The following is a 25,870-nucleotide window of genomic DNA, read 5'->3' as shown; positions in this document are numbered from 1 at the left end:
ATTTTCAACAGAAAATTACAGTTTGTTATGGGTCTAAGATTTGCAGGATCCTGTTGGTCAAGTTCTGGTTTCTTAGGCAGGGGAGTGACTGTGACTGTTTTGATTATGGCGGGTACAGTTTGATCCCTAAACGATGAGTTTACCATTCTTCTAAAGAATGGAGCAAAGATGTCTGGGTTTTCTAAAATTAGTTTAGGTGACAATACATTTTCTGAGCATGAGGTGCATCTTATGTTTGAGAGTGTTTTCTTCATTTCATCAAGTGTTATGGGCCTGAATTGAAATTTGGGATTTTTCAATTCAGTTTCCCTTCCAATGGGTTTGTTCTTAGTCAATGGGCTATTAGTCTGGCAATTCAGAATAGTCTCTCTGGCTTTAATGATTTTGTTTTGGAAGGCCACTTGGACTTTCTCACAGTCTGATTCTGTAGGCTGGAAAGGTGGGGTAAGTGCCTTAGGTTTATCTATACATTTGAGAATCTGATAGAGCTTTCCGGTGGAGTTGGCAGCGGTGTTAATAAGCTCATTGTAATGGTTTTTATTGAGATCGATGAGTTTGGACTTATACTTGCAGTTGGTGTTCTTCCAATTCGTTTTATTTGTTTCTGTAGGTTCTTTTAGCCATTTCCTTTCTAGATTCTGTTTCTCTTTTTTGAGTTCAATGGCTTCGGCATTGAACCATTTTTGGTGATTTATGTTTGGCCTAACTTTTTTATTTTTTAGGGGGGCTTGGAGATCGAGTAGTTTTGTCATGTCTTGGTTGTATATCCGTATGATATGTTTGCATGAATCGTCATCTTTAGTATTAGCCATGATTTTGTTTATTCCTTCTGATAGCATAGTGCTTTTGCTCTCCGCCGTGCAGACAATGAAAAGTTGGCGGTTGGGAGCCATTTTCATTGAATTGTTCATGTAACGTCTTCCCGCCACCAAATTACGAGCTCCTTTAAAATGAGCTCCTAAGGACACAAGACACTAAGGATCTCATTTTGTAACGGGCTATAACATAAATGAAAGGCATAAAAGGCTTTTCTGCCTTCTATTCATGCCATGCCCCATTTTCATCAATTTGTATAGCAGAGAGGAGGGGCGGAACGTAACTTGTGTTTCTGCCGCTCCCTTCCTCTCCGCCATACAAATCCTCCAGCATTTGCACCCCGCATGGATCCATTATAAATGCTGCCTGCCAAGCGTACATAGCAGGCAGTGTTTACTTCATTTGCATGGCAGGGAACAAAAGGGGGAGCGCAAGAGGAGGCGTACAGACTTGTACGCTGCCCTTTGGCCTCCGCTTTTGAACTTTTGCATGCTGCAGTGCAAATGATGAAATTTTGCTCCTAAGGAGCTCTTTTTAAAACACCACAAACCACCTACAGAACCCACCCACATAGCCACTCTCTCCTGGCTCTAACGGCACCAACATTTAAGCACAACTTCTTATCTTTTCCGGCTATCCCCCTAACAACCTCCTTCCCACCCCCCTTTCCCTTCAAGATCCATGAACACAAGGATGTCCATGCAAATGGCACTGGTGCATGGTGTAAATCGCAATAACATAACAAGGAAGTCTGACTGGTGTTACCTGTATGTTTGTTGATGAAGAGATTGGCCTATATGCTTTATGGGTCTTTGTAATAATACATTGTGCATATGACAGCCGATGCTACCATTCAAAAATAAAAAAGGCCAGTTTCGTTCTAGAGAGGGGCACCTGCTACCTTTTTTGTATTTTTTCAAGCAACATGGGGTTGGTCAACCTAAGTTACCTGGGGGAACCCAGACGTCGGCCTCTTGCTCACTGTGCTCAGAGAGGTACAGCTCCACCTCACCTATGAGGCCCAACCAGGCTGAAACACATGTCTGGGTTTTCTGTTGGTACTCTTGTTCAAAGGAGGTTTGCCTGACATTTTGGTGCTGGACTTCCCTTGTGGGCGGGACAAAGACTGATATGCAAATGGGTATTTCTCCTTTGTGAAGTACAGTGAGCAAAAAGTGATGGCTGGGATTCTCAAAGTGGGGAAAAAAACACAGAACAGGTTATCATGCCATGTTCTTTCTAGAGAGGGGCGTCTGCTACCTTTTTTGTAATTCAAAAGTGTGCAATTGTATAATCATAGCCAAAGGACCAGCAGGTATTTTCCAGGCAGCAAGTGTATACCATAGTCGCCCTCGAAGAATGGTGTAGAAGGCTGCGCTAAAATCAATATATATAGCATATATTGGCTGTTGACGTGTTGCCCATGAATGTTAAACTAAAGTAACTAACATTATCAAATTATGAAACATGCTAGACTTTTTGCAGAATCCAGTCCCTTAGCTCATTTAGTAGCACTCTTGCAAACATTTTGGAAGGGATATCAAGCATGGCTAACAATCGATAGTTTCCAGAATTCTTCCAACTACCCTTCTTACGAATTGCCACTATCTTACTATCCTTCAGGATCCCGGCAAGGCGCCATTATGGCTAATAATAAACAGCCAATAGAGTGGCTCTACCCACAGGATTGGGTTAATTTTGATCAGTGTATTGCATGTTCCATCTGGGTCCACTGGCCAAGATTAATTTGTTTTTTTTGTATTATGGTCACCAATTATGCCACTGTGGTTTTACAGCCCATTTAAAATTCACACTGAACAAAAAGGGATCTTCACATATAATTGCCCTACAGTGCTTGTTATGTAGGCCGTCCAATCCATATTGGATGCCCTATTTACTAGAGCTGGCATGCTTTTAACCAAATTGATAATTCCCCAGAACAATCTATGTGCATTATTTTTTACATGATATGCTAAAATGGCAACACAGCCACTTCTGGTGTTCCTTTTTCAAACTTGAAATGGCTACCCTGATATTTATATGGCTACACATTTTGCCATAGAGATGCAGTAAGGTTTTTTTATATCTAGCCTTGTTTTTTTGACTGTTGTACCTCCCTGTCACATTTCTGCTTCTGCCCAAGTTTTTTGCTACATGCCTCTTTGTGTTTCCTGCACCCTGTATTTATACGCACTTGGGCATGAATAGCATTCATTGACGACTGAAACCTACCAATCAGATCCTTGTCTTAGATATCTACACACTGCTCTTTGCTTTAGCCGACTTTGTGGGATTACACCTTACTCTGTTTAATCCCCCTTTTAAGTTCACAACATAGCTATTGTCATAGGATTGTACATTGAGATCCACATTCAGATATACCTTTATCCATGGAGTAAAGCCGAATTCTAATGAACCTTGGGCAAGGTGAGAAAAATACGTCAATCATGAATGAAATATTATAATGATCGGAGACTGTTGATAATGGGGTCCAATGTAGTCAAAATAAATGTAATACAGTACTTAAAAAACAACATGCATAATGAATTTAGGTTTACTTGAGATGTTTAGTAAAATGTTAATGTAAGAAGAAAATCCACAAATTCACAAAATAAGTAAATATACATTCATCACTATTGATATTATAAATCCACCTGCACAGAAACGAACAGAAAATGCTTCCCCTGAGGCCATTATTGCCATTTTAGGGTGGCTGGACAACAATTTGACACCTTGATTGGTCTAGTATTTCAAGAGAAATATCTTTCTGGTTAGAGAACAACACTCTAATCCCCAACCCATCTCAGAGAGATGTTAGCAACTGAGCGAGGAGACATTACCTGCTTATGATGGGAGGGGCTTCTGCTTCTAATCTCCATTGGGTCTCTGTCAGCAGCATCCAGGCCGTCATCCTGCAGAAGGGGTCAGGAAGAGATGGGGAGATCTTAAGGAAATCCAGAAACTTCACTGTTATAGAGTAATGGTTTGTGGTGTTTTGAGCTCTCACAGACACATGGGCAATGTGTAAAGCCATGACAGTCTGAGGATTTGTGCGACTTTGTGAGGGGCATTCATCCTCGAATAATACCAGCCGAGAGAGAAAGAAGCCAACGGTTGAACAGAGAAGGTATAGAACATTGTTTTTTATTAGGGCGGATGGTTCTCTCAGCCTCCTAAGAGAGGAGAGTTTGAAGACTTACCACCCACCCCCACAAGCCTTCCTTCAATTGTACTTTTCTTTCCACACTTCTCCCTGCTCAGTAAGATACCTACATGATCATGGCAGCAGATATTGCCGACTATTCCCGCCGTGTGGTTCTTGATCTTGCATGGAGCACCATCATACGGTCCCAGAGACCTGAAAGAGGATATAGAGGGCATGGCTGTAAGGTATCCCATGGGACAGCCATTGTGCAATTAACAATAAGGACATCTGACTGATGCAATTATACTCTAGGAGAGTTGGACAACTGGTTAATACTTGTAAGGGTTACAAAGGTAAAATCAGAGTGGTATATTTCACCGAAGTCAAAATACTGAAGAAATACCTTTTGGGGGGGAGTTGGGGCGTCCCCTCAGTCCCCCCGTTTTTCTATCCTTTTAACCCCACCCCAACCACATCCCCACCCAGTTTTACTCCTTACCCCACTACCATATATATATATTTAATTACAATTGTCTGTATTTTTTCTTTTTTTTGGGTTTCAGTAAAACTTACCACTCTGTTTTATTTCTGTTAAAATGACTGGGTACCCTTGTAAGGTCTTTGAATATACCTGTTGACCCAATCTGAAAAGCATCCTCATGCTGGCTATGTAGAGGGTTGTTGGATGGTGTCTCTAAATTACCCCAGTATTGTCACCACAAACAGACCTAGGGTTGACTCATTGTCTATTTAGAGTTTTCTGGGACTAAATTCTCCAAGTCCATTAACAACCTTTTGCTATTAGAAGGTAAAGTATGGATTTTCAGAGGGACTATCAAGCAATAAGCATGCTCATGTGTGTCATGTCAGAACGTCATGAACCCTGTGTATCATTTTGGCTAATGGGAACAATACCAGTAGAAGCACGTGGCATTCAAATTCCTTGCCACCGTAGATTTTCTGTGTAGTAGAATACTGGTCTTCACACACTGTTTACAAATATTGTCTCGAATCTAATCACAACACTCCAGGAGGGCAAGTGAAATGGCACGTCCTGGTTTGCTGCAGTAAGTGGTGTTAGCAAAGAAGTATGCTTCACAGCAGATGGTGCAGCCTTGTGTTCCCTGGTCCGAAGAGATTGAATCAAAGTACAGCAAATCAGAAGGGAAATCAACCATTTTTTAAGAATAACATGCCCTTTTCCATGAAAAAAGAAGAGGCTACCTGCATAGGAATTTACAAGATTTTTGATCATAGCCAATTTCCTCCTTGAAGTATCAAGTATATAATCCTCTTATCCACCTGCAGAACCTTAAATGATTTATCATTGTTTTTTCAATTATGTAAATATCTTGAGAATCTGTTTGGCAGCAAACTCATTTTATAATTTAAGTAGGCCTCGTTAATGGCATATATAAGTGATGTTTTAAAGCCTGTCAATACCCTATATGATCTTGAAAGGGTCTGCTCTGGTTCCTGATTAGAGAGCATGGGCAAAGGAATAGCTTTTCCAGGTTGTTGTTTTGGAGTGCCACAGGAAGCATGCAATTTGTATAAAAAAATAAAAGTACAAACAAGAGATTAACTCACAGGCCACAGAGGCTGCAGCAATTTGCAGATCGGAATTTATTTGACTTGTCCCGTGGCTGGTTGTTCAGAACTAAAATCAGAAAAAGATGACATTAGGGACATGTACAGTGTGTATATGAGGCAACAAAGAGGGGCCAGTGGCAACAGAGCAAAAGAAGTGGGCTGGTGGAAATCAGGGGAAACCCCAATAGAGTTGAGAAAAGAGGAGATGGAGTGGGTGGTGAGACTGGGGAGTATGACAGACAGTGGAAAGGTATTACTTGAATGGTAACTGGATAGGAATTAAAGAAATATGATCATCATATCACAGCACTTACCCGTCCTGGTTGCCGTGACTTCCCTTTGTGGCAGGCCCGCTGGAGCTCGCTGGACCGTCTTCCCCAACGTTTTCTGCCAGGCCATCCTCGATCCCTGGGTGCCGCCATCTTTGCCGCACTGTTGATGTGCCGAGGACTAGCGGCTGCTTTACACACATGCAAGGTGCATGGAGCATGGGCCATTGCCAAGGGTGACCAGTGTGCCGGAGCTGTAACTCCACTTGCTGGTGCGTTCTAAAAACTTGGCAGGCACCAACCTCTTCCTTCCTAAAGGTAACAAGGCTGAGCTTTGTGCTCTGTCTTTATTCCACTTCTAGTCTTGTCCTCCTGTTCTGCCTGGACCAGTTTCTTGCCGCTCCCCTGGAAACTGCTCCAGTTGCTTTCCTCTTCTCCTGCTCACTTTGTCACGTCTTATGATTTTCTCTCCTCTCGTGTTGAGTCTTTTGACCCCCCTGCTTCCTTTGCTTTGCCTTGCTTGCTTTCCTTCCTTCTACTGCCTGCTTTCGCCTATGCTTTGGACTTCGCACACTCAGTGCATTGCACTGCATGGCATCCCGTAAATATGTGGCGGGTACTTTTTCCATGGTGCTGGGAAGCTGCTTTCTGTTCCTGGCCCGTGTCCGATATCTGGCTTGGGTCTAGAGGTGGCTACCCTTACTACACAACTTAGGGCCATACGGGATATCATCTTCTGAAACTACCCTGGATCGACAACGAAGCAAGACTACAGGTATGCGGGAATCACAGGGGACTCACCTTGATACATAGTGAAACAAGCCCTATTAGTCCATAGTGCATCCTCCTTTACAACTTGTTGGGAGCCCTGCTCCTGCCGCGAGCTAGAACAGCAAATTGCCAGAGCATCCCCATTTCCCTCACCCCCACTGTAATATGTTTAAACACCATCCCACACACACAACCATTTATATAAGATTATTTTTAAAATGACTGAACATATTTCTGATAAATCAACAAAGGAATGCACTCCTGTGTTTCCGAAGCACAACTTGGTGAACATTGGTTCAGGTTAGACAGCGGTCTAAAAACTGCACATTTGCCCTATGGGAAAACCAATGCAAAAGGTAAAAAAAAAAAAACCTTGTTCATGCTTTATATATTTTGAACTATTGGATGCATTTACACAAAATGTTTTCTTCGTTTTGGTGGTCGTAGCCAAACTTTTGGAATATGTTCTGCTGATAGTCAAATTGGTCAAAAGTTAATAACCATAGCATCTTGTCAAATACAATGGCTCATTGGTTTCACCTTATCTACAGGGAGATGATAGTGGCCCTATAACACAAATATATATGATGTGCTAACTGCCAGTCCCATAAGCCTTTTTGACAAGTGCCAAAGTGGGGACTATCGTCCTATGCACAAAGTGAGAGAAGTGGGGAGTTGTGAGGAGGGAGAGCTAATGAAGAGAACTGGCGAATCACTATCATAATTCTTACATTCACGTGCTCTCCTTTAGTCTCAGCTTTTTGGGATGGATGCTACAGATTAGGATCATGAGACAAGATGATCGCATGTGCAACAGGTGTCAAGCAAACAAATGAAGAACCTCCTGGAAATGTACAGTGAGTAATGCTTGCAAGAAAGCCATAGGGCATATCCTATGTTGCCGCCCTACTAGTCTCTTTGGTTGGAACATGCTGCATAAAAACATTAGATATTGCCTTGGATCTGGTGTAATGTGTATGTAGTGGCTCTGTAATTTCACTGTAATGTAGGTGATAGGCCTTAGAAACACAGGACACAATGTTTCTAGCTATAGTGTCCTCATGCGATTATGCCTAGGTGGAATTTCCTTGCAGGTTTCTTAGACCGATGCAAAGGTATTTTTCTATCTCTATAAAACTGTAAAGCCATAGCTTCATCCAGGTTATGAAGGGCGTCTTCGAGAGGAGTATTGTATGGTCTAGGCTGAAAAGGGGTGGAAAGATTTCCTGGTTCAAATGGAAACCTGACAAAACGTTAGAAAATAAAGAAGTCCTTAATATTACCTTTTCATGATAGGAGCCTGTATATACGGATGATGTGAAGGATAATGCCTGCAACTCGTTCACTCTCCAAACAGAAATGACTGCAATTAAGAAAATAGCCTTCAAGGAAGATGATGAATATTGTTCAATACGTTTCCTCATCAGAAAAACAAAGTTCCAATGTCACTACTGAGGAGGATGACCTACCAACAGGGGGATAAAGCTAATATAGACCGTCAAAATGACCAAAGGGAAAACCTTCTGACCTTGATTTGTGGAGGTCACAATAGCCTAGAGGTGATATTTAAAAGAATCAAGTTTTATGCCAGTACTTACCATGTGTTAATGTTAAAGCAGACAATGTTCTCGTCTTTGTTCAATGGCGAAAGGGCTTCCATGTGTATCAATTATTAGTACAATCCTTTGCTAGCCGTATAAACAATAGTAATGTTATGTCCAGGAATCCCCTCAAGGAACCAAGCTATCAAGTTGAGTGATGGTAGGTAATGGTGGCAAATCCAAGCCTTTTCCTAAAACAGATGGTCTTTCTTCAAAGAAAGCTCTCATTTCAAAAAAGCTATCCATGATGTAACTATTATATCGGAGTACCAAACCAAAAATGATGAAGCCAATTCAGCGAATAAGAACCATTGTAACATCCTTGCTCTTATAGCATTTCTAACCAAGTCTGAAGAACAGGGGTTAGAGGGCAGGAAAGTATACAATGACCTGCCTGACCAATCCAGAATGGGACCTGTGACCCTTCCTATTCCAAGACTCTTACTACTAACATTTCACATTCTGCTTTATAACAAATTAGTATTTGAGGAGGCCAGGAATATGATGAAATGCTGCCCGTAAGCATTGATCGTCCCACAAGAGCACACCATCTGCTGAAATAATCCAGACACCCATTTAATTAAGTTCCAAACACCTTTTTTGGATCTTGGTTAGAATGTTGAAGGAATAACTCTTGCGACACTCAATTCTAGCATCATTCCTCTGGTATACATGATACTGCTCTTGCCCCTGGAACCAACAGAAAAATGTAATTGTCTTGTAGGTTGCTCACATTCTAAGGAGTCCTCTCAAACCTCTCGTTCTTCTCATTCTTGCACACCACACCCACACTACCACACACTTGCTCCCCCACACCCTACAACCACATACCTTATTGGGGGCCCCAACAGTCCATCAAATATCTGTACTTGTCTTCTGCGTTGACGAAAACATGAGTGTTTTAGTAACAGCCGCAGGCTGCATGCCAGCATCTTCATGCTGACACACTGTGGGCCAGCATTCTCCCGCTGGCATACAGACCGCATAAAATCGTTTAGGGGAAATGGTTTCAAACTTTTAGAAACCTTTCAATGAATTATTCGAATATCAAATGTAACTTTAGCAGAGTAATCTACAAACATTTCTCTATGTATTCAAATCCTTCAGATCCTTCTTCAAGGGCCAATTACCTAATAATATAACAATGACAATTCTCACAGTAGAACAATCATATATACATACTTTTAGAAAATGTATACAAAATAACAGAGCACAGTTACACTCTGCGTGTTAGCAGAATACTATCTGATACTATGGAACATAACTCTAAGTAAGGAGATGCCCACTACTTTACCAGGGTTGTCAAATTCCAGGTCCAGAGGGCCGGATCCAAATCAGGTTTTCAGAATACCCCTTCATTAATATTCATGAGATAGATTTGCATACAAGGATTCTAAATGTATGCACATTTTTCCTCATGAATAATAATGAGGGATATCCTGAAAACCCGTCTGGATCCCAGCCCTCGAGGCCTGTAGTTGGACGACTCTGCTTCAAACAGTTTTGCTACCAGGATAATCGCCAAAAAGCAATATAAGATAAACAAGGACAATCTAACTTAAGACTAAAAAGCCTAAGAAAGTATATTGCACTTTACAAAATATTCTAACCAAATGTATGCTAGCACTAAGAGTATCAGTAAACCCTAAAAACAGACTGAGACTGTGAAAACGGTATCAGGTAATATTATCCCCATATATATGGTCGCCGTAAATAATATCACCGGGAAAAGGTCGTGGCGATATTATTTGCAATAATGTCGCCACAAAAAACAGCAATTTTTCGGCGATATTTTTGTATGGCGAGATTTTTGTGGCGACATTATTACATGGAACCGTGAAAACAGACTATAAAGGAAACTATGAAAATAAAAGAATGGCTATATAAAGTCACATGACTATCAAGTATCAGAGTCTTTCTTTTATTTTCTTAGCTTCCTTTATGGTCTGTTTTCATAGCTTTGTAGTCTGTATTGAGTGTTTTCTGTCAAATGACCCTCAATTAGCATATACGCATGTCTCTTTTGCACTGACACTATTCCTGATGCCTCCAGAGGCTGTGCCTGGCTGCTTCAAGTTTGCCTGGACTTTTGCTCTTTTGAAAAAGTAATATATATTGCAGCCAATTATACCATTTGTGCTCCTTCTGCCACCAGAGGTTCTGCCTGGCTGCATCCTGAATGCTTGGGATTTTGCTCTTCCACAAATAAAAACAAGTATGCCCCTGATTATGGTAATGCACTGAAATGCATTGGGTATGTTATTGAAAGGTTTTGCCCTTTCCTGTGCTACAATCTGATTTAGTAGAACTGTATATATGATCTACATTAAAAAGTACTGTCTGAGACACCACCAGGGGGCATGAACCAAGATGGTCGCATGAAGATGGACGTGAAGACAGAGCTCCAACAGCACTGTCCATAGCCAACAGTTTGTGTCTTCCCCCCGGTCCCTAGAGGAACAAAACTAGAGGGTTGGGGGCCATACAGAGAGGGAGCACATTGTCCTCTAACCTACCAGCGAACAATCTGGTTAACCAGAAAAATGGATACCATATAATCTTGCTCAACTGGAAATAACTGCGTGTGTCGTATTAAAAGAAAATGAAGGACCTTAGATCAGCGTTGTTTCAGTATGTCGATTATTGCTGATATCAGCGTGCTGATAGTTCTCATACAGTCTTTTATTTGCCTTGACCTACTTGGGAATCTTTTTTTTTCTTTTTTTAAAGAACGGTGTGTTTAGTTTACAATTACACTTTTACGCTTAGTAAAAACAAAAAAACAATAAGTAATAGAATGGCTGAACATAATTATACCACAACATCGAAATGCTGTCTTCACATAAACTCAAATCAAAATGCAAAGAAAGACTTTTTCAGGGGCACACTTATATCTTACAAAGTCTAATCAAATGAAATCATCCCCAGAACTGTGCGCATGTCCCATTACAGAATATGTCGGCAGGTACTAAAACCAGCACAGCTCTGTGGAGAAACATTAGTCCCCCATATCGCTCCCAAGTCTGCTTCTCCCTGAAACATTCTCTTATTCAGTTCCTCAAAGATTTGCTCAAGCAGTGTTGTCATGGATATTATGAGAGCCTCGTTTGAGGTAGTCCTGATCCTATCCCAAAGATTGTCAGACAATACCCAAAAAGTCGATTGGATGAACCCTCCCAGAAGACCGGACCGATTCTAAGCTCCAAGAAGGCAGGGTACTCAAGGACCAAGTGAAACAAAGATTTGTTTGGGACTCGCCCGCATGCACGACATCCTCGCATTTCCTTAAGTACTGACAGTTTCGTCCCAGTTTCGGCCCTAGGACTTCCATTGTCGGAACATTCAGACGAAGGCTTAGGTATAGATCTCTATGCTTTTTGGAAGGAAACTTTAATACATAGGATTTCATGTTGGCCGATGGCGTGCATAAATGCTGATTATGTTTGTATAAATGTAGTCTTTTTCAAATCTTCATGGTCAGAGTTTCTGTCCCAGCGTTTTATTTTGTTTATTATGTAAGCACTACCAGTGCTCCTCACTTGTAACCTATTGAAATAATTCTTAAAGTTTTTATGAAATTTGTACAGGAAGGATTTGTGGTCTGGGACATTCAGCAAACGTTCTTGTAAGTATGAGCACAGAGTATACTCCACGCCCTCCCATATTTTATTTGACAGTGTTGGTGATCTTTTTATGTATTGAGCCCATCAAGATGTGAGGCCCAATTCTAATCTGATTGTGCTAATAGAGGTGGACTTTGGTAAGCTCAAAAACGCTTTCCAGATTTTACCCTCCAATCTTTCAAGGAAAACCCTATCCGAAAACAATATTGGCTCACAGCCATACAATATCATCACTGTTATCTTTAGCTTATATAATACAATTAATGGTAGCAATGAAAATGCACAAAGCTTGTTTTCTAAGACTTTCATCAGGGAGATGGATGAATTGATTTTCCCCTTCCATTTTCCCCTTTTAAATTCTAAGATGGTTCTTAGATGAGATCGGAAAGCCTAAATAATGTATGCCAGTTACTTGTGTTATCGGAGTTTGATTTACTTTCCATATGTACGTACTATCTGTGTGTTTTGTTGTAAAGGTCATTGTATAGGATTTCAGAGGGTTAATTTTTAAATGATTAACCTCCAGAAAGGCTTGAACACCATCAAGAAGCCGTTGGAGGCCTGCCGGGGTATAATCCATTAATATCAAATCAGCATAAGCAATGATGTTCACCCGCAGATCACGCCACCTCGGGGCGTAGCCTCCCGAGGCCAAACTTTCCTTCCACATATCGGCTTGGTACAGATTGAAGAATATGGTTGGGGCCAATACGCATTCCTGCCTCACCCCTTTTGTGACGGGCATAGATTGTGACATGTCCCCCTCACTATTTAGCCTGATTTTTACTGAATTAGCCCTATAGAGCATCTGGATCATTCGTAACAGGCTCTCTTCTATGCCCCATCGCCTTCATTTTTCCCATATGACTAGTATGTTGATATTATCAAATGCAGCACTCAAATCCAGTACTGCCACGTACAGGGTTTTGCCAAAGTTGCCGCCTATGTCTGAAGTGCAGACAGAAAGGGCTGCGTCACTCAGAGTACCCACACCCTTCCTAAACTTGGTTTGAAGAGGGCTAAGTATTCTCGCCTCCTGAGCCCATTTAATTAAGTCCTTCAGCACCAATTTTGCAAATAACCTAGCTGCAGAGTCTATCAGGGCAATTGGTTGATAATTGGCCGGGCTAGATCTGTCACCATTTTTAAAGACAGGGACAATGGTTGTTGCTCGCCAAGAGCTAGGACAAACCTCACCATCAGCAATACGAGAAAATAGTCTGAATAAAACATCAGACCATAGTTCAGGATCTTCCTTGTAGAATTGATTTGATACCCAGTCAGGTCCACTGGCTCTGGAACTGTTCAAGGTCTTAATTGCCATGGAAATGTCTGTAGTGCCAAAGTCACAATTCCAAGTCTCAAGCTTTGAAGTCCTTGTCCGTGTACCAGAGATGCCTGTATTGTCAGAATTACGTTTTTTGTAATAATAGTCACACCATGAGGACTCTGATACGCAGAATGATTGCAAACTAGATTGGTGATCCTGTGTGCCATTCAAGATCCTCCAAATAGAACATGTGTCCTTATCGACCAGTATTTTTAACAAAGTCTGATTTTTCATAATATAAATTTGAAGTCTATGCCCCTTGAGCCATTTGCTATATTCTCTTTTGAGTATCTTTTTCTTTTCTGTGAAGGTTTCTGTATTATGAACCGTGACACTCAGAAATTTCATTGTCTGCCTTAGCTCCTTTTTCTTGACATTAATGATTTGATCAAATCCATTTTGGCGATTTAAGGCAAAGGAGACCAGAGGGGGCCCCAGCGGCTCCAACCTACTGGAGCCCAATTTGGCTAGGATGTTAGCAAATTCTGCTGGGTGAGTAACTTCCTTTTTCTGATCTTCTGGGAGTAAGGCCCACCAATTGTTCAATTTAAGATTTGCTTTACGGACCTTCCCAAATTTCCAGACTCTGATTTGCCTGCCAGTTATTACCAAATTGGTCAGACCATCAGTGTTCACTGCCACCGGAGCCCCCACACCGATAGTCAAGTGGAGCATGGAGACATCACTCGGCGGCGTTTTTAACACCTAAAAGACATGTATGTTAGTCAAATCAATATTTCCCAGGAACAAGTAATCAATTATGGATTCAGCTCCATGGTTCTGCCAAGTGGGTGTCTTAGCCCATGTATCCCCAAAGACTACGTTAGATTGAGTGACACCCTTTCATGAGAAGAACTGCAACAATATTCTACCATGTGCACCCCTCTTCCCTGTACTTATTGGGTGATCAATCAAAATACAAGCCTCGTTATCTCCAAAACCCTATCCCCACTCAGACTATGCACTCACAATTCAGGACCCCCCCCCCACCCTATCACAACAGGAGAACGGGGGTAGGTGACATTCCACTTAATCAATACATTTTCCAAATCACTCAGCACTTCCTCAATAAGGGAAGAGATTGAATTGAAGAAAATATTCATTATTCGCATATGTCAGGGCGTAGAATCTGAATTATCAGAGACTACCATCGCTAATAGGGCAATGGATTTGCAATACCAATTCCCTAGGGAACGATTCAGACTGTTTTTTTACTGCAGTTAGCAAGCCTCCCATTGGGCGCCCCCGAGGACCTTTTGTAGCGGGTTTGAAGTTAATGAAACGGCCGTCAATCACAGGACTGTTGACTAACCGCGTTTCTGGAAAAACGATAATATCATAACTGTTAGGAATAAGGGCTGTGGCCGAAAGGGAGTGACAAGGTTTGCCTGCTAAGCATGAGGATTGCGCGAAGATGGGGGGAAAACGACTACAATTCCCAGCAGGCTGTGGTAAGAAATGTAGTCCTGCACATGCACGTTGCCAGCTGCAGGTGATTATGAGCAGCATAAAGTAAGCAACGGCACGCACGCAGGTGTGGCTTATTTTGTTTTTGGGTGTGGTGAGAGTCGGATGCGGAAAGAATCCACGGCGAGCATGGACGGCTCAGAACATTAATTTCCGGATAAACGCTGTGAGCAAGGAAGGAGCAGGCAGATCGGCTGGCGGGCTGTGCACAGTGTTCTACATTATCTCCGAGAGGTCCCGTGGGGCCTCTCAGAGCTCAGATAAGTGAACACTGCATTTGCTAATATATATATATATATATATAAACTCTGAAAACTGCTTACGGTATCACTGATGCTCAGTTCGACATCTGCAGTGTGGCAATCAAACTATAACCCTTCTCGCATGAATCTGGGACAAAAGATGAGTGCTGTTAACTCATCAGGCATGAGAAGGAAATTATGTTAAAAGCCCTTCAATTAGAGTATGGGGTTACAGACATGCAAGTGTTCATACAAGTGTTCACATTTCATTGGTGCATGGGGCAATGGATTATAGGGTCATGTATGTTTTGTGTTGCTTCAGCTTGCCCAAGGGGCCATGTGTTTTGTTTTTCATATGTGGAATCTAATTCCATTGTTATGTGCTCATATCTGCTTGCTATATGGGTATGTCCGCTGCATCTACACACGTATTAAGGTGTGGTAGGGTATGTGGGTGTTTGGTCAGGTTTTGGGAAAATGTTGCATAAGGCTTCATATTAGTTATTAAGCAGGTTAGAGATAAGGAGGGTTTTTTCCTGTGCTTCCCTTTTCCCTATCTAATTTAGGTGTTCCCTAAACCTCTAACCGGTGTTCCTAACTTCCCCACCCTATTCACAACCTCCTCCTCTTCCCACCACTGGCTTCCACGTGGTGTCCTTTGTACTCATATCAGGCACCTGTGCCAACCACGGTGAGAGGATCGATTCATTCGCTTCTGTGGTTCGGGGGAGAGTGTCGATTTCTCTCCTCCATTATTGCGTGCATTGTGACAATAACATAGCAGTCTCTTTGTCTGAGCCTCTTGCAAGAAGGAATTGAATCCTCGGGTGTTCCAACACAATAATTCCAATAGAAAAAGCATAGTCACGTGGTTAGGATTGGCGGCACAGTGTTTGCCAGCCATCTCCATCCTGCGTCTGGGTAAGGTTGTTTAGTGGCCCAATCATCCTCATAGTGGCAGGTCATAGTTAAGTTTTGCTCCGGTAGTATGTGGTGCTTCAAGGCCTTTTCAGAGTAATAACATTTATATCCTTGAAGTAGAATGGCCTCTTGATGCGTGTAGACCAGCTTTTGAAGCAAAATGAATAACACACTTGAAAAGACGAGATATGTCATTTAGGTGCACAAAGGTTAAGTCTTGTGTTGAGATTGAGGAGAGCCGAGGGATTGAAGACAACAGAGACAGTATTCTTGCTCGATTCAGCGGGGTGTTTCACTCCCCCTCAAAGACATTCAAATATCAGTGACTTCTTGGGGTCTAGGTGGCGGTTTAAAGTCAGCCTCTGCGGGCCCCAATGGGGCATGAGACGTTGGGTTGACTGGCAGACCCCTTGTCAAAAGTTTAGCCGGGGAGCATAGGGCAAAGGGTATGTACTGTAGAGTAGGGGAGATTCCGGAGGCAATGCTGGCATATAACAGAAACAGGGTACATAACAAGCTGATCTGCTCACAGGGGCTGCAGTGGCAGAAGCTGGCTGTAAACAAAGAGACAGAGTGAAGGCAAAGACAAGCAAATTCACTGGGCAACACAGATTAGTGTAGTGGAATATGATAAGGTGTCTCCAGGGATTAAGGAAAGCCCTTGGGATCGGTACCAGCAGATTACTCTTAACAACGGTTATACAGCAGCGTCAGGAGTTAGGCGTGCCGAAGAAACTGTTGTACTCAGTGCAAGGGTAAAACTGGAGACCATATACTGAGGCCGGTAAGACTTCAGCGGACTAGGCGAAGGCAACAGAAGTCATTCCATTATTTGATCTGAACGGAGACCAACCCAGGGGTCACACTGTAAACGGATTCAAAGCGGAGGCACAACAGTGGACCAAGGTGTAATACAGGTAGAAAGCAGCATTGAAAGAAATAACCAGGTACAGGACAGGATAGAGAAACACAGTACAAAGCATAGACTGGAATATCAATATAAACAAGACAAAGGACTAAGGCAAGATGGGTCGCTGCCAACACAGCGAATACAAGAGATTCAGGTAACAGAGTACTTAAGAACAGGCACTAGAACTATGGACTGAAGTCGGGAAATATCCTAAGCAAGGAACAAACAGGAAAACTTCAAAAGGCTGGGTTTGCAGAAAGAAGGAGAGGAAAGCATGGCAGAAACAGGACAAGTCTGTGAAGCAGAAATGCTTACAGAAAACAGGGTGTTTACAGAAAGTCAGAAAGGCAGAAAAGATATTAGTTAAGAACTGAATGTCTCAAAAGGTATCAGAAGTCAAAAGCTGGAAATCAAGGAAAGATTGAATAATAGGCAGGCTACAAGGCAGGGATCCCAGAGGAGCAGGGCAGAAGGAAGAGGAGCATGGCAAGGCTGCCAGGCAGGGAGCCCAGAGGAGCAGGGCAGAAGGCAAAGGAGAGTGGCAGGGCTGTCAGGCAGGGAGCCCAGATCAGAGTGGCAGGGCTGCCAGGGAGAGAGCCCGGAGGTGCAGGGCAGAAGGCAAAAGCAGACTGGAGAGGGTGCTGCAAGCAGCAACAGCAACAGGATTCAAAAGCCAAAATTAGGATTTTCAGGAAAGGTCAAAAACTGGTAACAGGAGCACAAGCACGAACTCCCAGTGGAAGCAGTTGACTGACAACTGCTTCTGTTCAAAGTGAGCTTATAAACGCCCTCCCAGCCAGCAGGCCAACAGGGTGGAGGTGATTGCAGTCTCAGGCAGCTGTGTTCAATTAAGCCCAGCCCTGGTTTCAGTAGCGTGTAGCAGTGGTTTCTAATTAAGGGCTCTCCAGCACTCTGCAGCCTAGCATGCAGTGGCTTGGAATAGGTGAATGAAATCAGGTCCTATGCAGCTCTTAGTAGCTTGCTGCAAACAAATGTATTTAGTATGCCTCCTCCAGCCCTCTTTTTTTTTGACAGCATACATGTCCCAGAATGCATCTGCTGGTTTAACCCAAAAGCAGAAATGGAACATGAAATTAGATTGGTCCAAAACCGCAGTGGTAAAACAAGTAAATACATGCAGAGGCAGTTTGCAGGTTTTAACTTTGCAAGTATACCATAAACAGAGTCTCTGAATGTGCGCATGTAGCGGTGCTGGGCGGCAGGTGAGTAGGATTGTGACAGTATGCCTCCCACACGGCCCCTACGGGTGTGCCAAAAGAAGGCATAGTCCATTGTATTTTTCAAGTTGCAGTATAAAGAGTAAGGGTTGAAGCACTAAAGTCAAAATCAATGCCCAGGGAAAGGTTTTATACTCTTTCAGTGTAGTACTTCGAATTGTAGACTGAGGCTTTTTAGAGGATACAGCAATAGATGCTGGCACAGACACAGGAATTGCTGGTTTCAGGTTGTTCTTGGGATGCAGTGGTTGTGAATGTGACTCAGAATGCAAAAAAAATGTTTTACTCTCAGACGGCTGTGGCAAAACTGAACTATCTTGGTGACTTTCAGGAAGGGCAAGTTTACTCTTTGCCACTGAGAGCTGGTCTTCTGGTGGCATTACTTCAGCTGACATGGGGATTCCTATATGTAGACTTTGGCCTTGAGACGTGGATACCACACTCATGTAGTTGGCGACAGGCTCAGAGTGTTCAAGAACTTTGGAAGGAGCTACTGCTGAGTGCAAGGCTAGCAAAGGTTTGATCAAAATGTTTTCTCAGACAGGGAGTGCAGGTACTTCGTTCAAGCAGCATAACACTAATAATGGCACTGATCATAAGGTTGTGAATGTCACAGCCTAGGTATGGTATCCCAGTTGCCACAGATACTACTCTCCCAGTTATGGAAAAGTATCCTTCTGTCTTCGAACACGAAAGTCTCTAACGTGATATGCCAAAGACTTCCCCCCCAAGAGCTCAGCCTACAATGAATCTATTCCACCTGTCAGGCTGAGGGCTTGAGTGAAAAGGCAGGAGCAGACTCAGCAGAGCTAAAGGAGGGAAGAACAGAGCAGACTTTCAGAATGCAGCCAGGTATTGCCGAATTAACAGCAAAAAACACCCCCCAAGTACCCACTCTTACCTGTTCCGTAGCAAAAATGTACCAGTAACCTACTAGTAATGGACAAAGAGGGGAATTCTTATATCAACGGTGAAGGAGGAGTGCGCCAGTGCCTCAGGACCTCAGTGCTGCAAAGCGTCCCAAGAAGATATCCACAGTGTTCAAAAGTAGACTCAGCAAAGCGTCCCAAAGAATATCCCAAAGTGATCCAAATCGATTTCAGCAAAGCGTCCCAATATGTCCAAAGCAATCCAATAGTAGATTCAGCAAAGCGTCCAAAAAATACCCAGAAATAACTTAAAGAGAATTCAGCAAAGCGTCCAAATTAAACAGTGTCAAAAAATGAATGTTGAAGTAAACAAAATTAAGGGCAAAGGAAATAAGCGTTACTTCACGCTAGTTCCTTTATTATAGTGCTCGAGTGAAAAAAGCGTCACAGCCAGAGGACTTTAACAAGTGGAGGTGGAGATGCAAGCCGAGTTCAAGGATTCCGGGGAAATCAGTCGAAGAGGGGCGGGCGTCGGAAACGGGAAGGAAAGGGCAGGGGTGAAGACTTGGATTCAGCACAGGATTCAAGATCAAACAGGAGTCAGGAAACAACGCTCGAAACTAACACAGTTTAGGAGCGCTGGGCACTCGAACAGACAGTATTAAATACGGTCTTCAGAAGACACGGCAACGTGGTGCGTGCGTGTCACGTGACTAACATAGTAGGAAGATGGGTATGGTAGTTTAGTGGGTTCTGTGTGTTGAAGAGCGCTCATATAAACGCCATGGCAATTTCCAACAAGAACGGGATGTGACAGTACCCCTCCACCAAGGGCGATTTCTCCAGTGCCCGCGCAAGCGATGCAACCAGAAAGCACGCAACAAACGGGGTGCAATCAGATAAGAGGCTGGTTCCCAGGACCTGTCCTCTGGGCCATACCGCACCCAGTCAATCAAATAGGACCGAACCCCACGGCAGAGGCGGGTGTCTAGAATGGCACGCACCTCGTATTCATCCTCGCCACGGACGGTAAGTGGGGCCGGGATGGGAGGCAATCGGGTGCCAGGTACAAAAGGCCGAAGCAAGGAGACATGAAAGACCGGGTGCACCCTCCAATGTACTGGTATGTCCAGACGAACAGCAACGGTGTTGAGACACCGCAGGATCGTGTAAGGACCCACAAAACATGGTAAAAGTTTCCGTTTACCCCGAATGGCCAGGTGCTTTGTTTAGAGCCATACGCGGTCCCCACAGGAATAAGGAGGAGCCGGAGCACGCCGCTTGTCCGCCTGTATCTTGGTGCGATGTTGTGCAGCTTGTAGATGTGCCAATACGGATTTACGGATGGCAATCAATGAATCCCTAACTGCATTGACTGCAGGAACTTGCCGTAGGGAAGGCAAAACAGGTGGAAGGGTCCTTGGATGCAACCCATATAACGCATAGAACGGAGAAAAGCCAACCGATGAGTGCAGGGAGTTGTTATAGGCAAATTCCGCGGCACCTAAGACCGACAGCCAATTTGATTGATGTTGTAGACACAGACATCGAAGAAACTGTTCCATGGTGCCATTGGTACGTTCGGTCTGGCCATCCGTTTGGGGGTGGTAGGCCGAGGACAAGCGGGCATCAACACCCAATGAGGAAGTGAGAACGCGCCAAAAGCGCGAGGTAAACTGAGACCCCCGGTCGGAAATCAGAATCGTAGGTAAACCAAAAAAGCGTACCACATGGTCAAAGAATAAGTTTGCTAATGTGGGAGCAGTTGGTATTCCCGAACATGGTATGAACCGAGCCATCTTGGTAAAGACATCCACTACCACAAGAATTGTGGACATACCCCCGATACAGGGGAGTTCTACCACAAAATCCAGGGTCACCGTGTGCCATGGGTGCGGTGGTAAAGGCATACTCATTAGAAGACCAACGGGTTTACCAGGTTGTCTTTTGCATTGTGTACATACGGCACACCTACGGACGTATTGTTCGGTATCTTTCTTCATTCCAGGCCACCAGCACCAACGGTGCAAAAGATCGTAGGTTTTTGCCTGGCCAGGATGGGCTGCTAACGGGAGGTCATGGGACCATTCAAGAGCCTTCCGTCTGGTTTGGTTGTCAGGTAGGTATAGTAGACCTTTAACGTAGGGAAGTCCGGAGATCAGTTCAGCGTCCATTTCCTTCAGGACAGAAACATGATCCCTGGCCCATCTCCGTAAACTGACTACAATTGACGGAGAGACCGAACAAACACATATAACAGCCCCTGATGGTAATACCGGGGTGGATTGTTTCACAGTTTCCGTGTCAGTACCAATGCGGGATAAGGCATCTGCCTTTCCATGTAATGGACCAGGGCGATACGTCACCGTGAAATCAAACATGGTAAAAAACAAATGCCAAAGTATCTGTCTGGCGTTGGTGCATTTCACGTGCGACAAGGCCTGAAGGTTTCGATGATCTGTATACACAGTTATCGGGTGTCTTGCACCTAAGAGATGATGCCTCCACTCCTTGAACGCCACCTTGATTGCAAGGAGTTCTCGTTCCATAATCGTATAATTACGTTCAGCTGGGGTAAGTTTTCGAGAGTGGAAAGCCACTGGATGTAGGCGTTGAGTAGCGAGGCAAACCTGCGAAAGGATGGCCCCTACTGCAATAGCAGAGGCATCTGCTTCAACAATGAATGGGAGAGCTGGATTGGGGTGCTGTAATACAGGAGCGGTGGTAAAAGCGTCCTTCAGGTTCTGGAATGCTGTTTTCGCTTCTTCATCCCACAAAAAAGGAACATTAGGACTAGTCAACCGAGTTAATGGGGCTACTATTTCAGAAAATGAGGCGATGAAACGCCTATAAAAATTGGCAAAACCCAAGAAGGATTGAAGAGCTTTTAGTGAGCTCGGAACGGGCCAATCCAAAACTGCCCGAACCTTGGAGGTACACATGAGTACTCCTTTTTGGGAAATCTGAAACCCCAAAAACTCTACAGATGATGCATGGAACACACACTTCTCCAGTTTTGCAAAGAGAGAGTATTCCCTTAGACGAAGTAGAACAGAGCACACATGCTGTATATGTTGGGGCAAAGTGTCTGAATATATTAGAATGTCATCCAAATAGATAACAACATAGCAATCCAGCATATCCCTGAAGATGTCATTTACAAAATGCTGAAATGTTGCCGGGGCATTACAAAGCCCAAAGGGCATCACACAATATTCATAAAGCCCATATTTTGTCTTAAAGGCAGTCTTCCACTCATCTCCCTTTCGCATCCTCACCAAATTGTATGCCCCCCGCAAGTCCAACTTGGTGAAGATAGTGGAGGAGGTCATTTTATCGAGGAGCTCAGTAATAAGTGGCAACGGATACTGGTTCTTCACCGTGACTTTATTAAGGGCGCGGTAGTCCACACAGGGGCGCAGATCCCCTTCTTTCTTTGGCACAAAAAATATTGGGGAGGCCGCTGGTGAACGGGACGGATGTATGTGTCCGAAACGTAAGGCGTTGTCAATATAGCTCCGTAGATGTTCTTCCTCCTTCTGTGTAAGGGAGTAAATTCGACCATGGGGAATTGTTGCTCCAGGTATCAGGTCGATGGGGCAGTCATAGCATCTGTGTGGGGGCAGTCTTTCTGAAAGTCCTTTGTTAAACACATCAGAAAATTCCTGGTATTCCAAAGGGAGGACCGAACCGGGGTTAGATGACGTGGCGTTGATAGAAGGGAGGCAATCTACCATCGCCAGACAAGGGGACAATACCACTACATTACGGGACGTAAAGCACCACTGTATACAAAAAGAGGAGGAGAACCGTACGATTTGTTCAACCCAGTCAACTACAGGATTGTGTTTTTGCAACCAAGAAAGCCCCAGAATGATGCCAAATTGAGGGGCCGTGATAAGGTCGAAAGTGATGGATTCCGAATGTCCTTGTAATGTGGACATTTGTAGTGGACCTGTTTGATCCGTCACATGTCCAGATATTAAACGTGAACCATCTACCGCATGTATTTCCTCAGGTCTTGCTTTAGGAAATATAGGTAGTCCGTAACGTTTGGCCAACTTAAGGTCCATATAATTCCCGCTAGCCCCTGAGTCTATCATTACCGGATTGGAAAAGGTAATGACGCCGGGAGCCGTAAAGGACATAGCAAGGTAAACATGCAAAGACGGAAAACACTCACCCGGGCTTGGGATCATTTGACTCGTCCGGAAGGCCCGGTTCAAGGGCGAGTCCTGGCGTTTCCCGACGACTTAGCAGGTCTTTTAGGACACAGACGGATGTAATGACCTGACTGTCCACAGTAGAAACATAGATTATTCACCACCCGCCTTTCTCGTTCAGTCTTGGACAATGGACCCCTAATTGCCCCGATTTGCATAGGTTCAGCTTCTCCCTGAGAAACAGGTGTGCTTCCATCTGGTCGAGGGGTGTTGCGAATATCAGGATAGCGACGTTTGCCACGTCTTTGCCGGAGTCGAGCATCGACTTGTAAGACTAAGTCTAGCAATTCGGGGAAGCCAGATGGAAGAGCAGGTACCACTGATAGGGCATCTTTCAGGTCGTCTGACAAACCTTTATAAAACACAGCCGATTTCTTCTGTTCTGGCCATGTGGTTTCAGCCGCTAATTGATTAAAACGGGCAAGATACGTCAAGAGATCCGACTTGCCTTGACTAATAGCCAAGAATTCCAGATCCGAGGACTGTGCTTTATATCTCATATCAAAAACACTGTTCATGGCTTGGATTAATCTATCGAAATCATACAGAGCCGGGTCATCTGCTTCTAGCAATGGATTAGCCCATGCTGCAGCAGTGCCACCCAGATGGGAAAGAACGAATGCCGCCTTTGTAGTAGCATCAGGAAATGCCAAGGGACGACAAAGAAAATGAAGGCGACATTGGTTCACAAAGGTCCGATACATTTTGGGATCACCCAAAAAGCGTTCTGGTGGGGCCAAAGGGAATGGCCCAGGGAGGACTACTGGAGCTGGAGCCAGAGGTGGTACAAGTGGTACAGGAGGAGGCGCCGCAGCCGCGGCGTCACCGAATTCCTCGTCATGGGGTAAGGGCTGCACAAAGCTCTGTAAAACATCCATGCGTTGATGTAATGTCGCATGTGCTGATGCCATATCGGTACGAAGAGCAGAAAAAGCCTGCATGAGGGCTGCCAATGGGTCCGATGCAGCCTCCATAACCGAGAGACGGTTAAAATTGAGGCTCCTAAATCTGTCACAGCCTAGGTATAGTATCCCAGTTGCCACAGATACTACTCTCCCAGTTATGGAAAAGTATCCTTCTATCTTCGAACACGAAAGTCTCTAATGTGATATGCCAAAGACTTCTCCCCCAAGAGCTCAGCCTACAATGAATCTATTCCACCTGTCAGGCTGAGGGCTTGAGTGAAAAGGCAGGAGCAGACTCAGCAGAGCTAAAGGAGGGAAGAACAGAGCAGACTTTCAGAATGCAGCCAGGTATTGCCGAATTAACAGCAAACAACACCCCCCAAGTACCCACTCTTACCTGTTCCGTAGCAAAAATGTACCAGTAACCTACTAGTAATGGACAAAGAGGGAAATCTTATATCAACGGTGAAGGAGGACTGCGCCAGTGCCTCAGGACCTCAGTGCTGCAAAGCGTCCCAAGAAGATATCCACAGTGTTCAAAAGTAGACTCAGCAAAGCGTCCCAAAGAATATCCCAAAGTGATCCAAATCGATTTCAGCAAAGCGTCCCAAAATATGTCCAAAGCAATCCAATAGTAGATTCAGCAAAGCGTCCAAAAAATACCCAGAAATATCTCAAAGAGAATTCAGCAAAGCGTCCAAATTAAACAGTGTCAAAAAATGAATGTTGAAGTAAACAAAATTAAGGGCAAAGGAAATAAGCGTTACTTCACGCTAGTTCCTTTATTATCGTGCTCGAGTGAAAAAAGCGTCACAGCCAGAGGACTTTAACAAGTGGAGGTCGAGATGCAAGCCGAGTTCAAGGATTCCGGGGAAATCAGTCGAAGAGGGGCGGGCGTCGGAAACAGGAAGGAAAGGGCAGGGGCGAAGGCTTGGATTCAGCACAGGATTCAAGATCAAACAGGAGTCAGGAAACAACGCTCGAAACTAACACAGTTTCGGAGCGCTGGGCACTCGAACAGACAGTATTAAATACGGTCTTCAGAAGACACGGCAATGTGGTGCGTGCGTGTCACGTGACTAACATAGTAGGAAGATGGGAATTGTAGTTTAGTGGGTTCTGTGTGTTGAAGAGCGCTCATATAAACGCCATGGCAATTTCCAACAAGAACGGGATGTGACAGTGAAACACTAAGAGGGTAATTCATAGAATTACGCAGAAAAGTGTCGCAAGCGGCTGGCGCAGAGTGTCCGCGTGCGATTGACTGCGCCAGGCACGTGCGATAAAACCGATTTCCGCGCACAGCGTATTCATGGATTTCATGCTCCCAAACCAGCCGTGGCGCAGAGTATCGCAGCGACCCTGCAGCAGCGCCAGTAACGCCCCCAAGAACGCCCTCGCGCAAGGAAAAGCCAGCAAAATCGCTAAATCATCGCAAAGGGCTGCGCTAACTCTGGACCAGTTTACAGGGCAGCCAAACAAGGAACGCAAAGCGGGTAACGTGCATATCAGGGGTACACGTGAAGTCATACACGCGATTAGCCAGGGTACGTGTATTACAGGGGTACGCGGGAAGTTTAACACGCGATTGGCCAGGGTACGTGCATTACAGGGGTACGCGGGAAGTTTAACACGCGATTAGCCAGGGTAAGTGTATTACAGGGGTACACGTGAAGTCATACACGCGATTAGCCAGGGTACGTGTATTACATGGGTACGCGGGAAGTTTAACACGCGATTGGCCAGGGTACGTGTATTACAGGGGTACGCGGGAAGTTTAACACGCGATTAGCCAGGGTAAGTGTATTACAGGGGTACGCGGGAAGTTCAACACGCAATTAGCCAGGGTACGTGTATTACAGGGGTACGCGGGAAGTTTAACACGCGATTGGCCAGGGTACGTGTATTACAGGGGTACGCGGGAAGTTTAACACGCGATTGGCCAGG

At 44.2% G+C, this 25,870-nt stretch overlaps 1 protein-coding gene across 2 annotated transcripts in view; it reads right to left on the bottom strand.

Moving 5' to 3' along the window:
• LOC138581011 (uncharacterized) overlaps positions 1-25,870 on the bottom strand; it is a 672,318-nt gene that overhangs the window by 68,539 nt on the left and 577,909 nt on the right. For both annotated transcript variants that reach the window (XM_069652014.1, XM_069652015.1), the window contains exons 5-7: positions 5,552-5,621; positions 4,090-4,174; positions 3,657-3,728 (exon numbers count right to left, since the gene is read on the bottom strand). In XM_069652014.1, the coding sequence (XP_069508115.1) occupies positions 3,657-3,728; positions 4,090-4,174; positions 5,552-5,621 (227 nt within the window). The remainder of the gene's footprint in view (positions 1-3,656; positions 3,729-4,089; positions 4,175-5,551; positions 5,622-25,870) is intronic.

This window comes from Ambystoma mexicanum, chromosome 3p (genome assembly GCF_040938575.1).
Source record: "Ambystoma mexicanum isolate Mex_15411 chromosome 3p, UKY_AmexF1_1, whole genome shotgun sequence".
NCBI lineage: Eukaryota > Metazoa > Chordata > Amphibia > Caudata > Ambystomatidae > Ambystoma > Ambystoma mexicanum.
Note: the sequence above shows the minus strand (reverse complement) of the source record. Positions and strands in the feature narration are given on the sequence as shown.